The sequence below is a fragment of the Sceloporus occidentalis genome, unplaced genomic scaffold (assembly GCF_023333645.1).
Source record: "Sceloporus occidentalis isolate IW3139 unplaced genomic scaffold, rSceOcc1.0.p SCAF_1, whole genome shotgun sequence".
NCBI classification, from domain to species: Eukaryota; Metazoa; Chordata; class Lepidosauria; order Squamata; family Phrynosomatidae; genus Sceloporus; species Sceloporus occidentalis.
In genome coordinates, this window is record NW_028316981.1 from 137,470,845 (window position 1) to 137,494,206 (window position 23,362).

The 23,362-nt window shown below is 44.2% G+C and overlaps 2 protein-coding genes across 2 annotated transcripts; one reads left to right on the forward strand and one right to left on the reverse strand.

The window, feature by feature from the left end:
* On the forward strand, positions 1-7,687 carry LOC149322286 (transmembrane protein 235-like). Its single transcript, XM_089525549.1, has 4 exons — positions 1-223; positions 4,633-4,713; positions 5,059-5,196; positions 7,161-7,687. The coding sequence occupies exons 1-4, from the start codon at positions 1-3 to the stop codon at positions 7,391-7,393; spliced, it is 675 nt and encodes a 224-aa protein (XP_089381675.1). The 3' UTR covers positions 7,394-7,687.
* On the reverse strand, positions 5,845-21,239 carry LOC149322287 (uncharacterized). The gene is made up of 8 exons (XM_089538611.1): positions 20,904-21,239; positions 18,587-18,670; positions 16,734-16,822; positions 11,204-11,389; positions 10,176-10,313; positions 9,588-9,780; positions 9,068-9,253; positions 5,845-7,398 (listed from the first exon to the last, which is right to left on the reverse strand). The coding sequence occupies exons 1-8, from the start codon at positions 21,229-21,231 to the stop codon at positions 7,394-7,396; spliced, it is 1,209 nt and encodes a 402-aa protein (XP_089394737.1). The 5' UTR covers positions 21,232-21,239; the 3' UTR covers positions 5,845-7,393.
* Between the last annotated feature and the right edge of the window lie 2,123 nt (positions 21,240-23,362).

Consider the following 23,362-nt stretch of genomic DNA (forward strand, 5'->3'; position numbering starts at 1 on the left):
ATGGGGGTGTCCCCTGGCCCGCTCTGCCTGGGGGCTGCCCTCAGCGGGCTCTGCAGCTTCGTCCTCCTGGCCGCCGCCGTGGCCACCGACTACTGGTACTTGCTCCGCGTGGACCTGGCACCCGGCAACCGCAGCAGCAGCAGCAGCAGCAGCAGCAGCGCCTGGGACGCCCAGCAGCAGCAGCAGCTGGACTCGCACTCCGGACTCTGGCGCCTCTGCGAAGGTATTCAAGGCCAGGGCCAGGGGCAGCCCACTGCTGGGGCCAAGGCAGGCGGCGCGGGTGTCTTGCCTTGCCTGCTTCTGGCAGCCGTGCAGAGGGCTTGGCAGTGCTGGGTGCTAGGCAGGGCTTGCTTGCCCACTTGGGTGAGGATGGAGACCCCGCCGGGACCTTGGGCGAGGAGGAGCCACACTCTCTCAGCCTCTCAGAACAAATCTGGCCAAGGAACACCCCCCCTCCCCCGGAAAGGGGGTTGCTTTGTAATTTGGGGAAGGACTGGAGGCCCAGAAGCACAAGGGGAACCTCTCAGGGGGGTGGTTTTTTCATGGCAAGGCTTGTTCAGAGGAGGTTTGTCCAGGATAAGTCGGGAAAGGCTTGAAGGCACACAACCACAAGAACCTAGCATGGGATGTTGTTGTTGTTGTTGTTTTTCTTGGCCAGGTGTGTTGAGAGGGGGTGCTTTGCCATGGCCTTCTTCCCCTGAGGAGGCTGAGAGAGTGTGACATTTGCTCTTTTAACAGCCACCACTTCCCTGCCCTGTGCCCCTGTGCTGAGGAGTCTGTCCCCTGGGGGTTAGTGTGCTGTCCTCCAAGTCCTTTCTGACCATCCCAGCCTCAGGGGATGCCCATGGCAAACAAGCTTCCTCTGAAGAAACTTGCCAAGAAAACCCTGTGACAGGTTTGCCTAAGGACTTGAAGGCACACAACCACCACCACCACAAAAAGGTGCAACTATCATGGGGTTTTCTTGGCCAAGTTTCTTCAGAAGTGGTTTGCCTTTGCTTTCCTCTGAGGCTGAGAGAGTGTGACCGACCCAAGGGGTCGCCCAGTGGGTTCATATGGCTGAGCCGGGATTCAAACCTTGGTCTCCAGAGTTGTGGTCTTACTGTTTTTAAATTTGTTCTTAGCTGCTTTGAGTCCCAATGTTGGGAGAAAGGTGGGATATAAGAAAATAACAATAATAATAATTCATCATCTCAACACTCAAGCTATTTTCACTGAGGGAAAATGATTGGAAGTAAGACAGTGGCACATTTCAGGACCAATCTAGCAAGAGAGTGAGCCAGAATTGTGTAGTAGTTTGAGTGTCGACACTACTATGACTCTGGAGACCAGGGTTCAAATCCCAGCTCGGCCATGGAAGTCCACTGGATAACTTTGGACAAGTCACTCTCTCTCAACCTGAGAGGAAGGCAAAGGCAAACCCACTCTGAAGAAACTTGCCAAGAAAACCCCACGATAGGTTCTTATTCCTAGTATCCCCACTGTGCCAGACCCCACTGGTGCTTTCCAGGCACATTTATGTAGCATCCTTAAAAGAGAGTGCAAGGAGATCTAGGAAAAACCTGGTGGTGGTAACGGAGCTGGGAAGGAGGAACAAAAGACTGGCTCCAGTTAAGAAACTACTCAGAATGTGTATGTCTGTGCTGTGTGCCTTCTAGTCGACATATGGCAACCCTAAAGCGTCACTATGACAGGCTTTTCTTGGCAAGTTTCTTCACGGGGAAATATTTATGAAAGATATAAATGCAATAGGAATCGAAACAGCAGATCAGGATTTCGATAAGATCATAACTTCAGAAAATTTCATATTTCTATAAGTTTTTCTTAAAACTGGAAATGCAAGATGAAACCATTAAAACAAGTATGGTGAAATGGGCTCAGGATTTCTCCCACTAATCTAATCCAATTAGATTAGTGGGAGAAATCCTGATCAAAAAGATTAAAATGTACTTTTAAGTTATAATTTAAGAGATAACTCTTTAAAAATGCAAAACAGATGGTACTTAACACCATCCAAATTAGCTAAGATATAGAAAAGCACATGGATCAAATGTTGGAAGTGTGTTGAGGAACCAGGTACTTTTTTCATTTGTGGTGGAACTGTAAACTGGCCAACACTTATTGTAGTAAAATATATGATTTCATTTCCAAAATTCTGAATTCTCAAGAAAAAACAGAAATTCAGCTATATTTTTTAGCTATGGTTTCTAATGATAAATTAGAAAATAAACATGGCAAACTTTTATTTGATCTGATAACTGCTGCATGAATTTTATATGCTTCCAAAGGGAAAGGGAAAGGAATTCCAAATTGTAAGGAACAACTGATGAATGTTTTGGACTATATGTTAATAAACTAACATCCTCACTAAGAGGAAAGTCCTGGGAGAATTGTAAAAGAGAGTGGGAACCGTTTGTAAATTTTCTACAAAAAGAATGGGAAGAAAAAGTAATTGCTGAAGTAATGTAATTTTCAAAATAAGAAATGTGAAAATACAGAAATATAGATAATTTAAATTGGAATTTAAATTGAACAGCCATATATGGTATATTTGATTAGCATTATGAAGAGTTATAAACCAAGTAAGGTAAAGAATTTATTATGGGTAAATGGAAAGTCTTGAATTATTACAAAGAAATAGGTCTAGAAGGAACTCAGGAAGTCATTTTTTGGGTTTAATGTGGGTTTGTCTGTGTTTTATTTTGGTTTAGGTGGATGTAGTAGATGTGATGTGTGTGTAGAAGTCTGTAGAAATGGTTTATTGTTGTCTTATTTTTTGTATTTCAATGAATAAATAATTTTTTAAAAGGTTTCTGGGGGGGGGGGTTGCCATAGCCATCCTCTGAGAGTGTGAGTTGCCCAAGGTCACCCAGTGAGTTAACATGCCTGAACCTGGATTTGAACCCTGGCCTCTAGAGTTGAGTCCAGTGCTCAGGGTGCCATTGTGGCTGAAGATCAGCTCAGAAGGCTGAGCTGAGTTAGGGCAAAGATAATCAGAAATGTGTAACCTCAAGCCAGCTGCACCTGGTTGGAGACAGGCAAGCTAAAACAACTTGTCTGGCTGTCAAAGAGACCATCAAATACACTTATTGCCACTTCTGATGCCTGGCAAGAGTTCTGGGCTCCCCAGTGGTATGATGACTGGACTCCTGTGGAAATAGCCCAGCGCAAATAACAAAGAAAGTAGGAAAGCTAGACTTGTTCTGGCCTCAGAGCCCTGCCGTGTCTCTCGTTCTCTCCGCATCTGCAAGCAAGGCTTGAATTTGCAGCCTGCAAAGTGCAGTTTTGGGCAGAAATAATGGAATGTGATCACCTACCTTGTTCTTGCAATTTTGAAACACTTTTCAGGTAGGAGAGAGAATGGTCTTCCAGACTACTAAAGGTTAGCAACTTGCAGCCCAATAAGAGGGCCAGATTTCTTACCGAGTGCACCCTGGCCCACATAACATTCCTCCCCCATGTTTGAAATGGAGACTTCCACTACAATAAGGTGGTGAATCAGCTGCTGTGGCATTAACACAGGCAGAAGGGAGTCCTCTATCAATTAAGTTTGGGTCCAGGGTACTTGGAGGACCACCTCTCCCCATATAGTCTGCCTCGCACACTCAGAACATCTGGGGCCAACCTATTGGAGGTCCCTAAGTCTCGTTTTGTAACGACCTCACAGAGGGCCTTTACTATCTTTGCCCCCACTTTGTGGAACAAGCTCCCTGTACAGCTTCGTTCCTCTGCATCGTTACTTTCTTTTAAAAAAGATTTAAAAACACACTTATTTCGGCTGGCATTCCCACTTCAGTAATCCTGTTATCTTTTGCCCCAACTACCTTAAAGTTGTTGTCTTATCTTTGCCCTGATATTTTGATTGTTTGCTTCCCGTCCCTACTCCTCTGATGATGTTTTAATTTTTATATGTAATATTTTAACTTGTATTTTATTGTCTTCTTACCTGTAAGCCGCCTTGATCACATTGTGAAAAGGCGGGGTAGAAATAAAGATGATGATGATGATGATTATTATTATTATTAAGTTACTCTGAGAAATAATGGAATAAGGTGTAAAAGTAAATGACCAAAATAAAAACAAGCCTTCAGGCATTGCAGTTGGTCCTCCACATTTACAGCTTTGACTTTTGCGGTTTTGATTATTTGCAGATTTGATTAATATGTCCTCACTAGGAATCACTAGGTCTTCCAGGAAATTCTGCAGGATGTTGACCATACAGTTGTGTTGCAGGACCTAGAAATTGCTAGAGAGAACACTTCTCTAGGCATTTGTAGGTCCTCCAATATGATTCTGTGGTCAAATTCTGGCAGATGTTGACCACGAGGTTCTGCTGGAGAACCTAGAGATTCCTAGAGAACTTTTTAAAAAGTTGTTTTGTGCCATTTCCCCACTTTCATGGGGGTCCTGTGCTCCTAACTCCAGTGAATGCGGAGGGCTTACTGCCCTCTCATAAGAGAGACAATAGTAGGTCAGTGCCAGCTGATTTTATGGACAGGTGTTTGTGTCAGAGCTTCAGAATATACTGCATGAATTCACACTGCTAAATAGGGAGAGGAAGCAGTTGAGTATTGCCTCCATGGCTGGGTGAGTTATGCGTCTCCCCTTCTGATGCTGTGGTTCTCTCCTCAGGGCAGAATGCCTGCATGCCTTTGATTGACCCATTTGGTGCAGAGAGCTGGCAGGTTCCAGCATCACTCCAACATCTTATCTGTGAGTAGAGAATATTTTATGGGGCTTGGGATTCTGGAAGGTGGTGGCAATCTTCAGTTTATAGTTACGGTGAATTTGGACGTACGCCTTCTGTTGGTGGGACCAACTTGTTGGAAATTAGGGTTGAGTAAGGCTGGTACCATCTATAAACTCAAATTATGGTTGGAGATTGTCTTTCATCCTTCATGTGAGAGTGGAGATAGCGGGATTGCTTTTCCACTCAACAGAAAATACAGTAGTTAATTTCAGGATGAAATGACAAGTCCACTTGTCTAGCCTCTAAACAACAGGTATGTTTTCTGGCCCTCTGTAACTCAACATCTGTTGTTTCTGTCTCTTTGCCAGGCATGCACCGAGCCTTTGTGGTCCTCCTACCGCTCAGTCTCATCTTGATTGTTTTTGGCTGGATCTGTGGGATCATCGGATCATTAGTTAGGAGCACCTGCCTTCTTCAGTTCACAGGCTGCTATTTTCTGATGGGTGGTGAGTGATCCTGAGGCTGGAAAGGTCTTGGAGTGGTGCTCCAGTGGTCAAAATTGCCACTGAGCACTTGCCCAATTTCTGCTCCTGGGGGTTATTTACTAGAACCCGAGTTGGCTCCGGCTGCCAGCTGGCCACAGCCAACCAAGTGTAAAGGTACCAATTAGTGGCTATTTGTGTGATAGCCACATCCTTGTTGCCATGGGAATGGTATTTTGTCTCATTACCAATTCCTGATTGCTTTTCTTTTCTTTTTCCTCCTGGACAGCCAGTGTAGACTTGAGGAGAGAGGTATGACTAAGATGACAGGATTGGAGGATGTATGACTCTTTATACTGTTGGACCACATCTTCTGTCAGTGTCTAGTCCAGCATAACCAATGTGGATGGATGATGGGAATTGTAGTCTAATATCTAGAGGGCCACAAATTGCCCAGCCCTACATTATGGGGTCAGGGATTATCATTTCATCCCTTTTGGTTTATTGGTATCAGGAACCTTTGTAGGCTGCTTTGGCTAGTCTCCTTGCAGCCCCTTCCTCCCCTTTGCCCACTTTGAGGGAATAGTACAAAACCTAAATCTTATAAATAAAGCCAAATAAGTAAAATTGTCCTAAAAATTTACAAATAGTTGTAAATGCTTAAGTCATAAATATGCAATTAATTTTATTAAAGCAATAAAATTCATTACAAAAATAGGACTTAAAAATACATATTGTATATATTTCAATCCCAAATTTCTTGTTTCATTCTCTCTCTCATTTTTTTTCCTTGATAACTCCACCTAGGAGATTTTATTTTTAAACTGTACATCTTTAAAGGCAGGCTTGAGTCTCAAAATTGTTTATCTGAAATATTAGTTTATACAGGGTTCCAGATTCAACCCCTGACATATCATCTAAGAAACAACAGTTATCGGTTGATGTGAAAGAGCTCACCCTGAGACCCCAAAGAGCCATTGTCAGGCCAGGTTAGACAGTTCTGAAATAGGTGATGGGCAAGCAGACTTATTAACTCTCCTCATCTAGGGGAAAAAAAAAAGGTGCACTGAATGACTTAATCTGTGTTTTTTTCCCTGACCCCTTTGAGAATTCCAGTGTACTGCATGCAGGATATAAAAATGTACCATGTCCCCAAGAATATTTTGTAGCTGCAGCATCAAAGGTATTCCCAGAGTACCCAAACACCCTGAACTAAGAAACACATGTGCACAGGAAATAGAACATATGTTTCAAAGCTGTCAACCCTTCTCAGGTAAAACGAACATGACTTAAACATCTAAAAATTTGCTGCTCTTTTATGCATCCAAACCACCTGCTAAAGGTGGATGCCTCACTTTGCCTAATGGTAAGAGCAGTTGTCCTATATCTGCCAAGCAAGGCTCCATTTACTTATCAATGTAATTTATGGGATTGTTCTTGTTTTTGTGTGTCTTCAAGTCATTTCTGACTTACAGTTATACTAAGGGTGACCCTATCATGGGGTCTTCTTGGAAAGATTTATCCAGCGGAGGTTTGTCATTGCCTTTTTCTGAGACTGAAAGAGTGTGACTCACCCAAGGTCACCCCTGGGTTTCCCTGGTGGCACAGTGGTTAAATGCCTGTACTGCAGTCACTCACTCAAAACCATAAGGTTGTAAATTCAGTACTAGCCAGGACTCAAGCTCGACTCAGGCTTGCATCCTTCCGAGGTCGCTAAAATGAGTACCCAGCTTGTTGGGGGTAATTAGCTTACAGTTGTAAACTGCTTAGAGACTGCTTAGTTCAGTATGAAGCGGTATATAAATAAAGCTGCTATTGTCATGGCAGAGTGGGGATTCAAGCCTTGTTCTCCAGAGTCGTAGTCCAACACTCAAACCATTACACCATGCAGGCTGTTAATAGGCTTTCTATTCAGAGTAATGCCTGCTGTCCGGACTGCCTCTGATGCGTTTTTTTTCTTTCCCACTCCTCTTTTCTTTCCTACCCAGCACTGCTGACACTGTCAGGAATTAGCATCTACATCTGCTACTCTGGAGCAGCATTCACAGAGACAGTGCGTATGTTTGACCAAGAGCGCTTCGAGCATGTCCACATTACCTTTGGCTGGTCGCTGGCTCTTGCCTGGCTCTCCTTTGGCACCGAGGGACTGGCTGGTTTTCTGCTTCTCCTGGCTGCTCGGCAGCTCCACCTGAAGCTGGATGCACATTCAGTGGCCATTTGATCACCCTGGAAAGGGTAGGAGGATGGTCAGGGGTTGGGGGAGAGTTGTTAACAGTGCTACCAGGCTTGCAGTGGAATCTTTCGCTCTCACAGTGGCACCTTCCGTGTCCCTTATGAGAAATCCTGACACTGCTCCCTCTTCTTCCACAAAGATAACACACACACCATGATCATATGGAGTTACAGGGCCAGGGTTGTGACTAGCAGATAGAGGTGTGATGTCAGGGGGAAGCTCTTACTCATAAGGCCTAACAGTTACCCTCTGTGCTTTTTGGTTTCACAGAGTGCTGGGATGGGCCAACTCCATTCTTCAGCACAAAGATTAGCAAGTGGCACCCTGTCCCTTTCCCAAGAACTGTGGTGGCCAGAGCCCATCATCCTATCTCTCACTATGCATAGATAGTACCCCTCAAAGCATGGCCTACTGTCTGTCCTCCTTTGGCACACCTGGAACATCTTGAAATAAATTGCTCCAGTAAGTAGATGTAGCATTACTTTTTGAAATGATGATTCCCTTTAGAAAGAGACAATCAGCAATATGTGCAATGCTTGCAGAGAGGAGCTATCAAGGAGGTTGCACAAGCAGTGGGAGTTTATGCATGGCTGACATAGTTTAATCATTTTTCCAGAAGGCCCACTGCTACTGTCTGCAGCAAGTCAGTCTGTATGGCCTCTCTGTCCCAAGGTCCTGTTAGCTCTGTCTGCTTTCCTGAAACAAGAGCACTTCTGGAAGTTCTCAGACACAGAGAGGCACAGTGGGTGCTAGTACCATCTGGGCTGAAGAAAGGGATGCCTCCAGCTAACACTACAATCATTGCAGTGCCTCACAAAAGACCTGTTGGCAAGAGTGGAGTATTTTTGGGTAACAACATTCTCCACTGTGATCAGTGGGAGGTGGTGAGGCTGAAAAAGAAGGGCACATCTTCTTGCAGAATTGGTCCCAGGTGGTGAAATATCAGTAGCTCATTGAAGGCAAGCTGTTGGCAGACCGCCTGGGGTCTGGAGAGAAAGGATCCTGGAAAGTTCCACACTTAGATGTTAACTGGCTCTCCCACCACTGTCTCTCCATAGCAGGGGACTGGCCAGCTGCACTGGGCTACTTTCCTGGTATGCTGCACATAGAATGCTACAGAGATGCCTTTGTTGCAGAGGACAATACATGGAGCAGTGTGAAGATAGAGGTTAAACCAATTTCCATCTTGGACTTTTGTTAATTTCCACCTAAGATCATAGGATGAAGAATGGTGTTTTTCTAAGCACACCAGTCTTGAATCATGGGCTAATAGGTAAGGTGGCCAGGAACAGAATTAAAAGGAATGCAGGAGTTGCCAAATATGTTTGTTTGAGCCTGTAGGTGGTGTGTAGTGCTTGAAGTCTTCCTTTTGTTGGCATCCAGATTTGCATTTCCACTGCAATGCCCTGTTTTATATAGACTTCAGTCTCAGTTTCAGATCAACTGGCAAAACTAAATCTGAGACTAGCATAACTGAGTTTAACAGCATGCTCTGGCTTAATTCCACATTGACATGCCAAGCACCAACTTAACTTCTGGTCTGAAGCCCGATAGGATATTACTGCTCATACTTGTCTAGTACAAAGCGCAACTTGTTCACAGCAAGTTGTGTGTCATGAGGGGAGACGTCACAGTGCCAGACAGCACGAAGGCAGTGCTCACCCCATGGGAAGAGCCTCACGCTAATGGCTTGTCCTGTGACAGCAATCTCCTCTTCACTCACAGCCTCCATTAGTTCACACAACCTGACAGGAGTCAGCCCGGGTGTTAACACTGTCACCATGACAATATTGGTCTCCACTGTGGCTGGATTTATGGAGCAGAGAGAGGAACTAAGAGCAGAGGCACCTGTGAGGAAAAATGATGGGAGTCAGAAAGATGGGACATTGTGAGAATCCCTTGCCTTTAACATTAGCATTTACCACATGAAAAAATGTGCTTGTGAGAGAAATATGAAGAAGAAAGGCAGAGAAAAAGAGAGGTTCTCCCCAGTTTACAGCAGGGCCTAACTTGATAAAATGGGTTTTACCAACCCAACCCAACAAAAAGATATCTATTCTCCAGCCATGTTAGTGTACTCAAGGTAGTACACAGTATCTATGAAAGCAGTTTCAATTAATTGCTCTGAGGTGACCTAGAAGTTAATCTATGTCTCCCCATCCTATTCTCAAAAAATAGGTACCTTGGGCAAAGCACCTGGCATTACTATGGTCCCTCTCCAGAGTCTCCTCCATTTGGCTTAATCCAACAAGCCCCGCTGCTGCCAGAACCCCTGCCTGGCGCATCCCACCTCCAAGGAGCTTGCGCACACGCCAGGCTTCTGAGATGAGCTCTTTGGATCCAGCTAGAAGTGCACCTGCTGGTGCACCCACACCCTGTAGAGCAAAAAGGAAATAAGAACCATATAATAGCCTAACACCCGCCTCACAATTCACCCGAGTGACTCTGCTTGTAGTGTGCAGTTGTTCTTTAACGATCTCCTCTAATCGCCGCCGGTTCATGGATAGATAACATGTGTCCTGCTAAGGGTTCTGGGCTTCTCTCATCAGCCCTAACTGGTGCAGCTAATAGTGAGGGAACATGGGATCTGCAGTCCTACATCCCCATTGGCTAGGAGGGATCTGGTAAAGCATCCATTTTGGTGTACTCAACACATGGTCATAGGGTTCTGACATAGTTTATAGTTATGAAAACCTCATAGGTGCTACATTTGTACTCTTTCACCTGCATGCCCTCTGCAATATTTACAGCCCCACTAGCAACTCCTCACCTTTGAGAGGCACAAAGAGATGGAATCACAATGCTGAGATATACGAGTTGCTGGTACCCCCAATGCAACAGCAGCATTAAGCACCCGGGCACCATCCATGTGTATCCGCAACCCATACTGCTGGGCTAGTTGGTGCACCTGTGTTGAGAAGGGGGCTGTTACCACTTGAAGAAAGATGAGCAAGAGGCAGAGGAAGGTAATCCAGGGGCATTCTGACCCAAGATAGGACATTTTAGATCAGGGAAGGGTGGCTCTAGTTCAGACGTAACAGTGAAGAGGCAATGCTGGACTGTAATTGGGGAACAGTCAGAGACGTCAAAATGTCCAGGCAGGAGATTGCTTACTAAGACTGAACCCAACCAGGAGAGCCTGAATTCATTATTGAGACTTCAGTTCATTATTGTAATTTATTACCATAATTCTCTCTAATAGCATAGGGAAACATGCTAGTAGTTGAATCATAATTCTTTCCAGGAGCAGGCTTGGGTGTTTGCCCAATCTGATCCCCACCCCCAAAATAAGAGTAGTAGTTTCTCCATCTTTGGAAACTCCCTAAGCATACTTCAGCATAAATTTGTAAATTAAAAGAAATGTAATTGGTCTGACAAGGACCTATGAGCGTCCCAGATTTAGTATGTGTCAGTTGAAGAAGAAGGAGAGGAAACCGGGATGAGAAAAAGACTAAGAAATTTAATGACAGCCACCAGCAAACATCCTGGAAGGACAAAAAAAGTGGCTATGGGCGCAGCAGCGGAAGCCTCTCCCTCTTTTGGCCTACAACACCCACCAGCCCCACCCAGGAAAGCCAATGCTGAAGGATTATGGTGGTTATAGTTCAAAATACATCTTTAAGTCAAAAGGTTTCCTGTTTTGGAGGAATAGTGTATGAATGGCAATTTTTTGTTGCAGGCCACTTGCAATTGCTGATGCCCTTCTCAGAAAACCCACAATGGGAAAAGATGCCCATTCAGGTAGGAACTGAGATGAACATTTGCAGTAAGTAGAGGGAGGGAGCTCACAGTACTCACTTCCCGCAGGTACATGAGGGGCAGCACACGTCCTCCAGCTGAGCAGTGCGTATTCTCCAGGCAGATGAGCTCAGGGCGAGGATGATACTGGCTTTTGTGGGCCTGCTGGATCTTACACTCCAGTTCATCAAGACAGAAGAGCCCATTGGGCAGATCCTGCAATAGCTCTGAATGGACTCCAGCCACCTGTTCCAGAGCAAAGTGGGTGGCAAGAGGCAATGACAGTGAAAGTGGAGTCTGCAGATGTTAAATTCCTTTTGGTAGAAGAAAATAAAGTTAACTTTGATGGCATCTATGTTATGTTGCAGCATTTGGTGCCCAGAGTTACCACAAACCTCTAGAAAACAAAATTTTGTATGCAGAATCACAGGCCTATGACCTATTTTGGTGAGCTGTGACCCTGGGTATAATGCTAATTATGTGATCTGGGCCTATAGACAATCAGTACCTGTGAACACAACAGAACATTTGAGATAACAAGCTAGTGAGGAAAATATCCCTTTCAGATATTTTGAGGCTCTAATTGCTATCTTTAGGTCAGCTGCTGCACAAGCAGGACCAAAGCTTTAATCCTAGGCTGGGAAAGTTGTGGCTCTCCAGATGCTGCTCAATCACATCTCCAATCAGCTCTAATCAGCATAGCCAATGGTGAGGAATGATAGGCATTGCAATCCAGCCAGCATCTGGAGTGTCAGAACCCCAACTGCCTCCCGTGCTTGTATACTTAAGTCAATTGTACAAGATGGGACTTACTTCTATGTAAACAAAGCAAAGACTTGCATGTAAGACAGATCATGTCAGTCCTGACTGTGGACTTCTAAGAAGCTGCTAGTTAGTTGCAGTAATATAGAATCTGAATCTAAAGAGACTTCAGTTCTGATCAAGCCATGTGTATTGTGTGTTCATTCCTGTGTTTCTCTGTGTACCTTCTTCAACTGACTACAATCTGAGCTATGAGTGCAGAGAACAGGTCAGTTATGATGGGATCCAGTAAGAAGCAGAGTGAAGACTACTCAAAAGTGTTAAGTGTTATTCAATTATAAGAATGTAATAATTAATAATAATTAATTTGTTTTATTTATATACCGCTATTCCAAAGATCATAGCGGTGAACAGCAAGTAAGCTAATTAGCAAGTAAGCTAATTTGCCCCCAACAGTCTGGGTACTCATTGTAGCGACCTCGGAAGGATGCAAGCCTGAGTCAAGAGGGGAAATGTTGTTTGTGGAAGTACAAGCACCATCAACCCCATATATTGTTTGCAATTTCAGTGTTGTTCTTTTTTTCTCTATAAAGTAGAAGTCATAGAGGCTGGTACCTTGATTCTAGATGCATAATGTAGAAGCAAGTCTTGTTGCAAATAGTGAGACATACAGTCAGATATCAGTTTAGGATCAATGTGTGCAAAATTTATCATAACCAGGGATAACCAAAAGGAGGAAGAAAAGTAAGAGAGTCTATGAAGAACGACATGGGAGCTTTTTCCCCTTATGCAAAAACTGCAAATAATATTTCAGTCAGTGTTGTCAGACAGGAAGAAATCCCTTGACAGGGTCAACTAAAGTCAAAACCTTTTTGTTGGCATGGCATCAGTATACTTGTTGCAAAGAACAGCAAAAGTTCAGTAAAGCATCTCTGGCAAGGGTCGGGAGGAGATAAGAATACATTTAGGATTGATCAGTACTGTCACCTAGCTGCAACCATAGTTCCCTGTATCCAAGGCTCTGGCATTACCTAAGACACAAGTCCAATAGTTTTTTAAAAAGGCAGGGTGGGGGGTAGGGATGTAGGGCACTTGCTGTCCCCTCCGAATGCCAGAAGGAGATGCCTTGGAGAGATGAAGGGGGAAAGCTTAGTTGTCTGAATCATAAGAGTTGGAATAGACCACAAGGGCCATCCAGTCCAACCTCATCCTGCCATGCAGGAAATTACAATCAAAGCATCCCTGACAGATGGCCATCCAGCCTCTATTTAAAGTCCTCTAAGGAAGGAGGCTCCACTTACTCTCCAAGGGAGTGTGTTCCACTGTCAAACAGCTCTCACTGTCAGGAAGTTCCTCCTAATGTTTAGGTGGAATCTCTTTTCATTTAGCTTGCATCCATTGTTTCGGGTCCTATTCTCTGGAGCAACAGAAAACAAACTTGCTCCATCCTCAATATGACATCCCTTCAAATATTTAAACAAGGCTATCATATCACCTCTTAACTTTCTCTTCTCCAGGCTAAAAATACCCAGCTCCCTAAGTCTCTCCTCATAGGGCATGGTTTCCAGACCCTTCACCATTTTGGTTGCCCTTCTTTGGACATGCTCCAGCTTCTCAACATCCTTTCTAAATTGTGGTGCCCAGAACTGGACACAGTATTCCAGGTGAGGCCTGACCAAAACAGAATACAGTGGCACTATTACTTCCCTTTATCTAGACATTAGACTTCTATTAATACAGCTAAAATCGCATTGACCTTTTTAGCTGTTGCACCACACTGTTGACTCATGTTCAACTTGTGGTCTACTAGATCCCTTTCACATGTAGTCTCAGTAAGCCAGGTATCCCCCATCCTATACCTAGGCATTTCATTTTTTTTGTCCTAAGTGCACTTCCATATATTTCTCTGTGTTGAAATTCATTTTGTTAGCTTTGGCCCAGCTTTCTAATCTATTAAGGCAATTTTGAATACTGATCCTGGTATTAGCTATTCCTACTAATTTGGTGTCAACTGCAAATTTGATAAGCATGTCCCTATTCTTTCATCTAAGTTATTGATAAAGATGTTGAATAACACTGGGCCCAGGACAGAATCCTGTGGTACTCCACTGGTCCCTTCTCTCCAGGATGGAGAGGAGCCATTGCTAAACACTCTTTGGGTTCAGCCAGTCAACAAATTACAAATCCATTTAACAGTAGCATTGTTTAACAATTGCATTGAGGATGGTAGGGTTCTCCCCACCCCGGCAGCTGCACTGTACCTATTGGTTTGGAAATCTACCAGAGTGTGTACATGACCCACAAAGGAGGGGGGGGGGGAGTCTCAAAGCCCAAGCTTATTTCTGGCATGAGTGGCAGTGATGTGTGAAAACTGATAAAATATTCATATCTTAACTGTAGGATGGTGTCTTCTCTCTTTCCTGCCCAAGAGTGGTACTTTTCAGAGATTTCTGCACATCATGGCTGGCATATTCTCTCCAGCATGTTCAGGAAACTATGTGCTAGCATTGTTGTGGGACCTTTGGAAGCTTCTGTCACCTTGCTTCATTTCTTTTTGGCCACCAGTGTGTGCCTGGCACTTGACAGAGTACAAAGGAGGGAAGGAGTCTAAATTCCTCTAGCTTGACATGTAGCATCTAAGCATGCAAGATCTACAGGCAAAGGATTATTTGTGGTTCCACCAATGCGTACGGGTCTGTCAAGGCTGTGAGTCTTTCAGAATCTGGCTCTGCAGTTGTCAAACAGTCTTCCTTTGCACCTCCAGCTAGAGGATAATCTTATCTATTTTTGCAAAGGGTTGAAGACAGTCCTCTTCAGTTCACTGGAATAAGGTGCTGAGTGTGCTAAGGTGGCTGAGATAGGTAGAGACTGCTGAGGATTTTGTTTTGATAATATATTATTTTAGTATATTATAGTGTTGTGCTTTATTGTTTTGTTTTTGATTACATATGTTTGATTTTCTGCTCTTTGGTGAAAAGGGTGTTATAAATAAATGTTGTCGTTCTTTTCCTTCAAGCAACTACAATCTAAAATTCAGTGCATTATATGAAACAGTGAAAGGGAAGAAAGTGAACAAAGGGAAAGTGTGATTATTCCAAAAACATTTAGTGGAAAAAGTGTATTGCAGAAACAGGGGGGTTCATGTGGATGTTTTGGAAGGCAGTTCCAGGCATTGTTGTTGTGTGTTTCCAACCTATGGCACCTCTAAGGTGAACCTATCACAGGTTTTTCTCTGCAAAATTTATTCAGAGGGGGTTTGTCATTACCTTTCTCTAAGGCAAAGAGTGTGACTTGCCCAAGGTTACCCAATGGCTTTTCATGGCTGAGCAGAGGTTTGAACCCTGGTCTCCAGAGTCATAGACCAACACTGAAACTATGCTGGCTCAGGAATAAGGGACCCCCCCCCCCCCCAAAAAAAAAAGCAAATATTTACAAAGCTCTATAGTTGGCTCTATAATAATAATAGGATTTATTTATATACCGCCCAATCATTGGGAATTAATTAGTTAATTAGTTAATTAGAAGTAGCTTCGTAGATGCGTTATTCTGATTTTGTATACAGAAATGCATGTGAGTGCAGTCCTGGATTAATGTAACTACAGTTGGCCCTCCATATCCACGGATTCTTTATCCATGGATTCAACTATCCACAGCTTGAAAATATTAACTAAAATACAAATTCCAAAAAGCAAATATTGAGTTTGTCATTTTATATAAGGGGTACGGTTTTGCTTTGTCATTATATATAATGGGACTTGAGCAGCTATGGATTTTTGTATCTACGGGGTGGTGGTGGTGGTAGTCCTGGAACCAAGCTCCAGCCGACGCCAAGGACCCACTGTACTATATGGCTTAAGAAGGATGCAGCTTCTACTAATGGCCACTAGGGGAAGCACATCACCAGGATTCTCATTATTTCTCTTCTACCATAAGCCTCAGATTCTGGAAAAGCTTTGGAAAACTCAGTCTTTTTGTCGCTTTGATGACTTCATTTGCTATTGCAGCTGCAAGAAGTAGAAGGCCTTTACCATAATTCATTCCAAATATGCCTCTTGAGATGGTTTAATTAGTCTACTCATTCTGTACTTTTTTCTGGATACAATTTAGGCATAATTTTTCAGCTTTGACACTGTGCCTGGAAGAGCTACAGCACATGATCTTCTGAGTAGCTTTCAAATACTCTTTAATCATTACTACTATTACTACCTATTATTACTATCATTGTACATTTATATTCTGCCTTTACTTCAGTAAGTTCAAGGCAACATGGCTTTCCTCTTTTTTCACACCAACCCTGTAAAGTAGGTCAGTTTAAGAGAATAACTGGCCCGAGTGAGTTTCATGGCACAGTGAAGACTTGAACTTGGTTATTTCAAGGCATAGCCTAACATGCTAACCACTACATCACACTGGCTTTTTTCTTGGGGTCTTCCACACCTTAGCCCTAGGCAGCAATATGAGATTCCAAAAATTATCTAAGAGGTAATGGTGGTCTTTTTATGCCATGTTTAAATAAGTTCTTAATATATGCCACCTCTGTACTGAATGGCATGTACATTTGACTATTCTTTTGAGTTCTCTCCCACATTGGAGGCATTTTTAGATGTAAGACAAAAACAAACAAAAATAAATTTAAATTATGTTTCTTTTGTATAATAGTCTGTATAATAATGCCTCTTGTACCCCTTGTGGTGAATTAGCCATTCTTTGACTCAGTGATGCCCTGGATACCACAACTCATCCAACCTCCACTGGCATGGCCATATGCTAAGAGAAGACAGGTAAAAGAGAAGGCAAGCATTGTAGGCTTTCCCCCAGTGCCACTTACCTGGGCAACCCCTCCATGTTCAAAAACATGGATGTGGGACTTCTTCCCAAGCAGGACCTGCGCCCCTCGTCTGTGACAGTGGCACATGACTAAGGTAAGAAAGGACAACCATGAGAAGAGGAGATTCCGTGTAGGAAATGGCAGCAGGTGGTGGTGGGGAGGAATGTAAGACTAATGGTCATGGAATAGGAGACATGAGTATGGACTTTTCTTGGCCGTTTCCACAGACACAATACAGGTTGGGTCTCCCTTATCCGCAATTCTGAAATACTCCAAAATTGTCCACATGGACAAAGTCAGTGTACACAAATTTTGTTTCATGCACAACATTATTTTTTAAAATATTATGTATACAATTACCTTCAGGTTATGTGTATAAGGTATATATAAAAAATAAATGAATTTCATGTTTAGACATAGGTCCCATCACCAAGATATCTCCTTATGTATAAGCAAATATTCCAAAATCCAAAAAAAAAAAATCCAAAACACTTCTGACCCCGGGCATTTCTGATAAAAGATACTCAACCTGTACTTCTGCTAGTGCCTTCCCCTCTCTTGAAACATATCTGAGTGAGAGCAGTCATTCACACTTACCTCAGTCGTTTTCCAGTGCCCTTTTGACAAGTGATTCTAAGGCTAGAATAAACTCCTAATGCAGGGACCTGCATTTCTGTCTTTATTCTAAACAGAGCCATACACACCAATTGTACTTTAAAGACTTAAAAAAAAAATTAACAACCCTTATGTTGTTGTTATTATATTTATTTTATCCCGCTTTCCCCCCCAAATTGGAACTGAGAGTGGCCTACCATTTAAAAGCACAGTACAATTAAAAATATACAAAAATGACAAAATAAAGTGGACTCTCCACATTCACTGGGATTAGGGACAAAGGACCCCTGTGAAAGTGGGAAAACCACAAATGAAAACCAGTTTTTTTAACCTGAAAGAACACCTCTGGGAACTTAAGTCCTCCAGTGCAAGTCTGTGGCCAACATCTGCTGTAAAATTGGGTTGGAGGACTTACAAATGCCCAAATAAGTGTTCTCTTTAGGAATCTCTACATCGTCCAGCACAACTTCTAGTGAAAGTTGGCCACAGAGTCAGGCTGGAAGACCTAGGGATTCCTAGAAAGAATATATTAATCAAATACGTATGGGAATAACCATATCCGCAAAAGTCAAAGCTGCAAATGTGGAGGGACAACTGTAAAATTAAACTATTATAATGTTAAAACTGATTACTTGTTTTTTTAAAAATAGGATATAATTTAAAAAGATAAAAGCATTTAAAAAGCATATATTTTAAAACAGTACAACACCCCCAAGATGTTCTTTTAAAACCTTCTGTTTTAGAAGCCTATCTTACCCTACCAGCAGAATGATAACAAAGAAGGGGCCATTCTGGCCTCACCAGGAAGGGAGTTCTGGACTCTAGGGGCAACCACTGAGAAGACCCTCTCTCATGTGCTGGTGGTGGGATGGAGAGAAGGGCCTCTTTTGATGATCTCAAAGCCCAGGATGGCTCATGGAGGGGTTTACAGCCTGCTAAATAGCATCGACCGAAGCCATATAGGGCTTTATAGGTCATAACCAGCACTTTCAATTTTGCCTGGAAACAAACTGGCAGCCAGTGGAGCAGAACTGGTGGAACTGACACTATAAATCACCATTTTCTTTGCCAGTACAGCACAATAGCAATAAATGCTAAGGGATGGGTCCTGCAGCATTTCAGATGGTATTAGGAGTATACAACTCCCATCAGCCCTAGTCAGATGAGGGATGATTGGAGTTGCAGTCCACCAACACCTGGTGGGCCACAGTATTCCACAGCTCTGTTGTGAGACTCACCAGCAATGAGGTTGGCCATGGTGGCCGTGGGAACAAAGAGGGCTTCTTCCATTCCAAGGAGCTTAGCCACCACTCTCTGCAGCTCTGGAGGGGAAAACAAAACAGAAGAGGGGGGAGCCAAGAAGTTCAGATACATTTTATTGGGGTAGCAAGATCACAGCTGTGGGCTTCTTCATAGGATCAGCAGCTTTGGGCATCAAAGCCTCCAAATCCAGTTTCCTGGGGATTCTCTGGCCAAAATATATAATCATTGAGCTCTTTCTTTTTAAACGAAGAACAGTCTCATTATCTTGGTAGTGGATTTATTTTACTTTCCCCTCTATTTTGGCTATATTTCAAAGGCTAATGTACGTGGAGTAACAATGGATTGAATTTTCCTCCTGGGACATGTTGTATTGCTATGCTTTTCAGCTCAGAGGAGTAAGAAACATGGTATTAAATCTCACTAAAATGTTAAAGAACCCTCCACAGGGATACCCTCCATCTATCCTTCATAGCAGGGGTGGGCAGAGTACCTCCCTCCAGTGGCTCTTGAGCTGACAATTCCACATATCATGAGAAGGCATTACTTATTAGAAAGGACAATGTTAAGAAGGGTGGCGGGCAGTAAAAAGAGGAAAACTACATGTCAGATAGATAGACTAAGTCAGGGAGTTCAGAGGCCTGAATCTATAGGACCTAAGCAGTGGAGGACAGCGGGGCTTGGAGATCCGTCTCATCATGGATCACCATGAGTTGTAGTTGACTTGAGGGCAATTTTATACAAGGTTTTTAGTAATTTTGCCCATGAAATCAAGTCTGGATACACTGAACCATCAGAAAGCAAATCATCAGCTATCCATGAAAAGAGCTTTGGTTTTTGAAGTACAGCCAGCCCTTCTTATACACGGATTTTTTATACACGGATTTAAGCATACACGGATTGAAAATGTTCCAAAAAAGTATAAATTTACCTTGACGTTCCATTTTTTATTAGGGACACCATTTTGCTATGTCATTATACTTAATGGGACTTGAGCATACACGGATTTTGTTATACACGGGGGATCTTGGAACCAAACCCCAGCGTATAACAAGGATCCACTGTATTTATGAATTCTGGACAAGGGAGACTCAACCTGTACATATTCTGTCTTTTATGAAATATTCAATATGGCTCTTTCTTTGCCCTTCCCTCCAGTTGCAAAGTACTCCCTGGCCAAAGTTTACTCTGGCTCAAAGTGCCTGTGGCTTGCAGGTGGCCTGAGTATGCAGTGCACACCCATCGTCTTTGCTCCATGGCATTAGGAGCTTGTACATACCAGAGCCTGGACTAAGACTTCCAGAATGCCTCAGTTCCTGGTAATTTCCCCAGGCTTTGTGTACTCCTGAGTATTGATATGGATTAGCCCTACATGAGGGTTAGAGAACATCTGGTCCTTCGTGGTGTAGTTGTCACTTCTCTATTAGTGCCTCCTTCTCTGTCCTCTTAACACGAGGATGATTTGCTTAATAATAACTATATCTGTATGAAAAGAAACTGAAATCTGTCATTTGGGATTTGCCTGAAAAGGGTCTAGGACGAGTTTGCTACAGCAAATTCCATAAACCTCTGTTGGAAGGGACTCTTTGGGGGTCTGCATTCTTGGGCGTGCCAGGCAGAAATCCAGAAGCGCTCTGTGACAGAGTGGTTGGAGCACTAGACTATGGCTCAGCAGACCTGGCTTTGAATCCTGGCTCAGCCATGGAAACTCACTGGGCGATCTTGGGGCCTCAACCTTGTAAACCCACAGGGTGACACTGGGTCACACTCTCTCAGCCTCAGAGACTGGCAATGGCAAACTCCCTCCATAAAAACCTGCCAAAAAAGCCCAAGTTGGAAACAGCTTGAAGGCACACAACAAGTATTCTTAGCATTTTTTACCCAACACACTGTGTCTGTCCCTCTCCAGTGACCGCAAAGGAGAACAAGGCGGCCACAAAATGTAGGACATTCAAGAAAAATGTAGGACATGCCCAAATGAAAAGGTGAAAACTCTCATATCGACGTAAAATGCATGCTTCTGAGTTCTATTCAAAACTGAGGACTTTTTGGAATTCCTCCTGGACAGAAGGCTGAAATGTAGGATGCGTCCAAGAGGTGATATGAGAGCCCATACGCACCTATACACACATCTATACACCCACCCACACGTAGTGTATATCTCCACTGCTTCTTCACGGGGGTGGGGGGTGGGGCTTTGGGATCCCTCCTGGAGAGAGAAGGCTGAAAGCACTGCAGGATCGCGGCAGGGGCTGAGGAGGAGAGGGCCCGAGGCGGGGACCGGGGAGGGCTCACCGTTGACGGTGGGGTCCTCCCCGTAGTCGTCGTCGCCCACCTCCGCCGCGGCCATGGCCCTCCTCATGCGCTGGCTGGGCCGGGAGACGGTGTCGCTGCGCAGGTCCACCACCATCGCCGCCGCCACGCGGGGAGCCCCAGGGCCACGGGCGGCAGCCCCCGCAGCAAGGTGCGCCGAGGAGGGGGCCAGGGAGCCAGGCCGCCCCCACCGGCGCTTGGGCCCCGAGAAGGCGGCCCAGGCTGCGCCCTCCTCATCCGGAGCCCAGGCGGAGCGGGCGAGGGAGCCCCAGGGGAGAGCCCTCCGCTGCCTCACCCACAGCCCCATCATCGCGCGCCTCCCCAGGGAGCAAGGACTACCACCCCCAGCATGCACCGGGGAGCCTGGTTTCATGGTTTGAGGCATCCTGGGAGTCGTAGTCCAGCCGGGTGTGATGCACTTCCGGTTGGAAGGCTCTGAGTCTGAACAAAAGCAGGCCTGAGAAAGAGAAGGCAGGGTCTAGACCAGGCTTAGACCTCCTTTTTTAGGATATGTCCTACATCTCAACCTCCTTCTCTCCAGGAGGAATTGGGAGCAGCACTAAGAATCACACACACACACACACACACACACAAAACAAAAAGCTAATTCCTCCAGTACATAAAAGCTGAAAACACTCCTACAAATTCATGCTTCTTAGCGCTCTCTCTCTCTCTCTCTCTCTCTATATATATATATATATATACCACTGTTTTTAGCTTTCATTTGGGAATGCCCCACATTTTTCTCGAAAATCCTACATTTTCCAGTGAGGTGCCCTTCTTTGCAGTTATGACAGCTGGTCAGCCTGGCCAGTGTCTGGTTGGCAAAGGGAGCTTGGAGGGTGGTTCTGGTGCCCTCGCCCTCCTCACCCACTCCAGACAGTCCAGCTGTTTACACATAATGCCTCCAACGAGGGAGCAAGGATGGGCATGTGGGCACATGTGTGCAAAGCCTATGCAGTCTTTATTTTCCCTGCAGAATGGCTAGAAAGGTTTGTGCCCCACTGGCACCCCAATACCTCAGTCTTGTCCCCTGTCTCTGGACGGTACAAAAGGGAGGGCCACCACAGCTTCAGCAGGGCAAGCATGCCCGATAAGTAGCTTGCTTGCTTCATCCTCATGTTTGCTCAGCTGTTTTCATTTTCCAGAACATGTCATCCATATCAACCTTCTGTCCAGGAGGAGTTTCAAAATGTCCTACATTTTGAGCAGGTCTAAGCATGAAATGATATTTATATGAGTGTCTTTGGCTTTTATTTTGTCATGTCTTCCATTTTTCTTGTATGCCCTACATTTTGTGGGCTTTTGTCCTCCTTTGCGGGTAGGACATCTGGTCATCCTCTAACAACTAGAGTCATGACAGAGCAGGTAGATGCTGGAAGTGAATGGACCAGACCAGTATAGGCCATGTGGGAAACAGTGAGCAGCTGGTATTTTCAGCCTTTAGAAAGGGAGAAGGCTGTACCAAGGATGGAGCTTGATCCTATGTAGGACCTACAAGGATGAATAGAAACCCAAGAGACTCATATTTGGCCTCAAAGCCTGGGTTTGTTTGACCTACTGGGATTAGATCCTGGGAACCCAATCTTCCCTACTGTCTTCAGAGGGGAGGGGAATATGAAATCTGGGAGGAACATGATTCCTCTCACTTGTTTGCTCTTCCTGCATTATTGTTATTGTAATGGGTTTTCTTTCTTTTTTAACCACCACCATCCGAAGTGTAGAAGGGAACTATTTTGTGTACTAGGTGTGGAGGAAAAACTTGGACAAATTGCTATTTTGAACAGTCACTCTTAAGTGCTCCAGCCAGCATCTATATACAGTACTACCTAGCAGGTGTTCCACCCCAGGGACTGAATCTGTGCTGGATTTGGAATATGCATACCACCTCTACTTTGTTGTCCATGTCCCTTTCTCCCGAGACATTTCACTAGCATATTTGCTGTAAAGAAAGATTGGTTGGTGTTTTTCTGCTGAACTGCATGGCCCTAGCACCCAGCCGCCCATTGCTACATCTAGAAATCTTTCCTAGGGACATAAGAATCTGACTTGTACCAGACCATTGGTTCCTTTAGCTCAGTGTGGTCAACTCTGGTTGACAGCAGTGGCTCTCCAGGGTTTCAGGCGTGATGCTTTCCTCACCCTACCTGGAGAACTGTGGTGTTCTCTGGTGGCTTTCCATCCATGTAATAACCAGGCCTGGTACTACTTAGCTTTTAAAATGAGATAATATCGGGTGTGTTCAGGATGAGTTTGGAATTATTTAGCCATTATTGTCCAAATTATGCTGTAATATAACAAACCAGTGAATTATATATACACAATTATTATATTTAAAAATTCATTATTAAATTTGAACAACCCCCATACAGAAAACTCTACTGGGGGTGGTTCTTGAAGAAGTATGGCTGACAATATAAGCTGCAAATCTTCTGTTCTCT

Bases quoted from the DNA above. Each gene is read 5' to 3' on its own strand.
- LOC149322286 (XM_089525549.1), top strand. From the start codon at position 1: ATGGGGGTGTCCCCTGGCCCGCTCTGCCTGGGGGCTGCCCTCAGCGGG. The intron at 4,714-5,058 runs GTGAGTAGAGAA...TCTCTTTGCCAG, and splicing joins ATCACTCCAACATCTTATCT to GCATGCACCGAGCCTTTGTG. The intron at 5,197-7,160 runs GTGAGTGATCCT...TTTCCTACCCAG, and splicing joins CTGCTATTTTCTGATGGGTG to CACTGCTGACACTGTCAGGA.
- LOC149322287 (XM_089538611.1), bottom strand. From the start codon at position 21,231: ATGATGGGGCTGTGGGTGAGGCAGCGGAGGGCTCTCCCCTGGGGCTCC. The intron at 18,671-20,903 runs GTGAGCCCTCCC...TTTCCCCTCCAG, and splicing joins GGAGGACCCCACCGTCAACG to AGCTGCAGAGAGTGGTGGCT. The intron at 16,823-18,586 runs GTGAGTCTCACA...TTCTTACCTTAG, and splicing joins CATGGCCAACCTCATTGCTG to TCATGTGCCACTGTCACAGA.